A 4,252-nucleotide genomic window follows, 5' to 3' on the forward strand; every position below is an offset into this window, starting at 1 on the left:
AAGAGTCTAATTTTTATTTCTTTAGATATACTCTGATCGATGACTGCAGCTAGGCTTTAAAACCAGGTGTTAAAGGATTAGCTGACATCTATAAGTCATGCTTTTAAAGGCAGTAAACCAGATATACCTGTTTTATGGGAACAATACTGAAAATTATTTTTGAAATTGAACTGTGGGCTGGTAAGGAAATGGAATTAAAAAATAGAGTGAGAGTGAAGACTCTTGTATCATATATATGAAATAAATGGTTTCTCCTAAGAGTTTGTTTTATTCTGTAAATACCAAAAAGCAACATTGAAGACCGTTAAATATTTAAATGTGTACATATATATACTGGGATGATTAGCATAGCAGTGATGTTTGTTCTGTCATGGATATAGTTAATCGTTCCTTTTCCCTCTAGGGAACCCCAGGTTTACCTGGTCCACCTGGTCCAGTAGGACCTCCAGGAGAAAGGGTAAGATTTCCTCAGTTTATCTTCTGAAAAAAACAAGTAATGTGTTTTTTTTTTTTCTTTTTCCTTCTTTATCATATCTTTCTATTTCTAAATGCTTTTTCAAAAGGCGTCCTTTTGTCAATATCAAACCTGGAGAGGTAAAAGTGGAAGGACTGAAAAAACATAGGGGTTAAAAACTCCTCAGGTAGCCATAGAGGAGCCGGAAAGATTCTGTAAAAATTGCAATGCTCACTCCCCTGACTAGGTTCTCAGATGCCTGCACCCATAGAGCAGTATGTCCACTGAGCAGGGCTCTGCTGAGGTACTTGGCCCTGCTGCCTTCCACATGCTGTTGCTGCAAGAGATCCCTTTGAAACTCTGCTTGTCTCAATGTCTGGAAGATGGCATACCCATAAAGAATTTGTCTGTGCCATTCTTACTATGAAGGTCAAGTTTGTTTCTTAACCTTTGACTATCTGGAGCTAAGAACTTTTCTTTGGATGGGAGATTCTGAAATATCTTCATAATGAAGGGAATGCACACAGGTATTTCATTGTGAAGTTGTTGCAATCCCTTACTTCTAATTTGGGGTCAACTAAGCAAATCTCTTTTGTCTTCACAGTGGCATATCACCTTTGAGATGACTGAAGCAATGACTTACCTTTAGAGTATAAAAAAAAGCTGATATATGCATTTATAGTTATCTTTTAGTGGGAGTTGGTAGATGGAAATGAAAACTGGGAAAAAAGGGAGATCTTGCTCCTCTGGGACAGAACAATGATTGCTTTTCTTAAAAATATTGAGAGAGACTCATTCCGTCTTCAGTTAATAAACAACAGCTGAACATCCCCTAAACTGGCTGAAGCTCATTGCTTCATAGCCTTCTCCAGCATTAGTCATGATAGCTATTTTGGTAACTTACATTGTGGATAGGTTTTAAAATACATGCTAGTAGTAATCAGGAGTATTGCAATTACATAATCTTAAAGACCATTTTAATCAGGCTATAATCTTAAATCAATCTTTTATCATGCTTTTGTTTTTGAATAGGGTTTCACAGGAAAAGATGGTCCCACAGGTCCCAGAGGCCCACCAGGACCAGCGGTAAATATAAGTTTGTCTTTGATATACTCTGAAATAAGAAATGTGAGCCAAGAGAGAACCACATTGACATTTTCAGTTTCTGTCAAATATGAAATGGATCCTGTGTTTAATATCCTAAATGGATGTGGGAAACTCTCAGTAAAAGGTGAACAGACAGCTGTGTAAAGCATGTATTCACAAACATTCGTAAGAGTGGTTTTGAAACTGATTTCTGCCAGTGTAAATAAGGGAAGAACCAGTTTACCTAGTTCTTTAGCCATGATCTTTAAAAACAGAGCTGGGTCTGCTGAAACCAATCAGCTTATTACTTGTATTCTGGTAAAAAAAATGCTGTTAATACAAGGTTTTTTTGAGAAGAGTATGTGAGGATTAGGTTTTGCTTAAAAAGCTACTTCATTGTGGTTTTTGGGACCATGCTAGAAAAGGTGCTGGATGTTATAGTAAAACATATTGTGCTGGATCAGCCAGCCCCGAGACAGGCAAGTTGCTGCAGCTTCATAGTACCAGGTTCAAGCAGTAGTGAGGTGGAAGTTGTGTTCCCAGTAGGCACATGTACACAGAGCATGCATTTACACCACATATATTCATGTAGTCAAGAGTCACTAGGGCAGGGTATTATCTGGCCTGCCCCTGCTCCCCCATGATTGTTTTTCTGCTGCTCCTTTGTGGGTGTGCAGATGAGCTTTTATCACATAAGCTAACACTGGTCTTTTATTTTTTCATATTTATCTAGTATCACTAGAATGACTTTATGGACTACTTGTTACGGACTTTTACATGGATTGAAGACCTACTAGATGAAGTTAGAAGGCCAAACTGTCTTATATTCCTTTAGAAATTTGTCATTAAGAGCGATACCAAAACCACATAGATACTCTCTGCATCTTTAGACTCAAAAATGCCTGTTAAACTCTGGTATTATGTAAAAGGACACATTTCCATGAAGAAACAAGCTATTTTTTCTGAAGGAAAGTTTTTAAGCTTGATATGTACCTGACAGAAAAAAAACCTGATAGGAGCCATTTTCAGTATTGCTTTGTGCTCAATACAGTAACACATTTCTTATTAGTGCTTAGGCTATTTTGGATTTCCACAATTCACTTTGCATGTCTTCTGCTGTAGGGTGCCCCAGGAGTTCCAGGAGTTGCCGGCCCGAGTGGAAAACCGGGGAAGCCAGGAGATCGTGGGACACCAGTAAGATAATGATACACTTAGAGTATCAAGTTTAAAATTATAGTCTGTTGATGAATATGAGACTTCTCCTTGCTTTAAATACTTGTGTTACACTTATGACAGTGGTTAATACAGTGGAGATGACCTAAGACCACAAGCATTTTTTTCAAACAATTTATTTTCACAGTATGCCATTTTGCTGAATTTAGTAGTTGGGGATGGAAATTGTGGTCTCTGGTTTCCACTAAAAAGATCGTAGGTTATTATATGCCAAGACATATATTCATACACTGCGTAACCATGAAGATACTAGGTCAGCAAAATGACTGGAAAGTCTTTATATCTGTGTATGTGTGTGTATAGTAAAAAAGTGGTACACTGTTGAAGGTGGATAATATTTTATAATATTACATGATCACTTCTGTTTATGCAAATGTTTTCTGTTTTTACAATGTGATTTCAAAAGTATTTGAGGGTGGTTTCTGTGGCTTCTTTTCAAACCTTTAAAGTGCATCCTGAATGGGGGAAAGAGCAAGAGGTGCTGCCTCCCACCAACAGTTTCAGGAGAAATTTGAACGTATTCATTTATAGGATCTCTGAGAAATCATACTTGAGCCAGGAGTGGAGGCAGCAATAGAAATAGGAAGCCATTCATTACTTGTACTTAACGTCTGTCAATCAGACAGAATTTTCCATCCCACTTCAATGTCATTGTGCATATGATAGCTGGATCATTTGGAAGAATATATAGAAGGCTGGGCAGCTTGATGGTCAATAGAATAATCATATAATGGTGTGGGTTGGAAGGGACCTTAATGATCATCTAGTTCAAGCCCCCTGCCACGAGCAGGGACACCTTCCTCTAGACCAGGTTGCTCAAAGCCTCATCCAACCCGACCTTGAAGGCTTCCAGGGAGGGGGCATCCGCAGCTTCCCTGGGCAACCTGTTCCAGTGTCTGACCAACCTCACAGTCAAGAATTTCTTCCTAATGTCTAATCTAAATCTACCCTCTTCCTCCTGCCCTTGTAAAATGTCCCAGCTTTCTTGTAGGCCATGAAAGTTCCCAGGAGCACCTGGAAGCTGAGTTATTTTCTCATACACATGCTGAATTCAGTGTGCATTTGCCAGCATATAAATCCCATTTCTTCTTGCAGTAGAGGACATTGAGTGTCTTAGGAAAGCAACAAAGCTTTCCTGCCTTTAGACATACATTGCTAATGTGATATTCCTGCCAGGTCAGATGCCTGATAGACATAGCCAGTGCACAAGGTACTGTGGTTTGTTCACAAATGAGCTTCAATCTACCAGGTGTATCCTTCACCTGGAGCACTGGATAGCTGACCTAGTTCAGCAGCAAAGATCTTCTGCAGGAAAGTAATGTATATAGAAGGAAATCTGGCTACAAGCCCAGTTTCAGTGCTTTTCAATGCAGGGCAGTCAACTCCTGTTCAAGCACCACGTGTAAGTTCTCCTACACTCTAATTTTAAGAGTTCCTTTCAGTTAGAATTTTTTTTTTCCCCCCAGTTATTGCACTTTC

General features: G+C 39.0%; 1 protein-coding gene across 1 annotated transcript in view; it reads left to right on the top strand.

Annotated features, from left to right (window-relative positions):
• Positions 1-403: 403 nt before the first annotated feature.
• The window catches only part of LOC104522893 (collagen alpha-1(XII) chain-like), a gene marked incomplete at its 5' end in the record, with an annotated part of 16,633 nt that continues 12,784 nt past the window's right edge, over positions 404-4,252 (top strand). The window contains 3 exons of the mRNA XM_010165305.1: positions 404-457; positions 1,487-1,540; positions 2,663-2,734. Coding sequence (XP_010163607.1) covers positions 404-457; positions 1,487-1,540; positions 2,663-2,734 — 180 coding nt within the window. The remainder of the gene's footprint in view (positions 458-1,486; positions 1,541-2,662; positions 2,735-4,252) is intronic.

This window comes from Antrostomus carolinensis, unplaced genomic scaffold (assembly GCF_000700745.2).
Source record: "Antrostomus carolinensis isolate BGI_N321 unplaced genomic scaffold, ASM70074v2 scaffold3853, whole genome shotgun sequence".
NCBI classification, from domain to species: domain Eukaryota; kingdom Metazoa; phylum Chordata; class Aves; order Caprimulgiformes; family Caprimulgidae; genus Antrostomus; species Antrostomus carolinensis.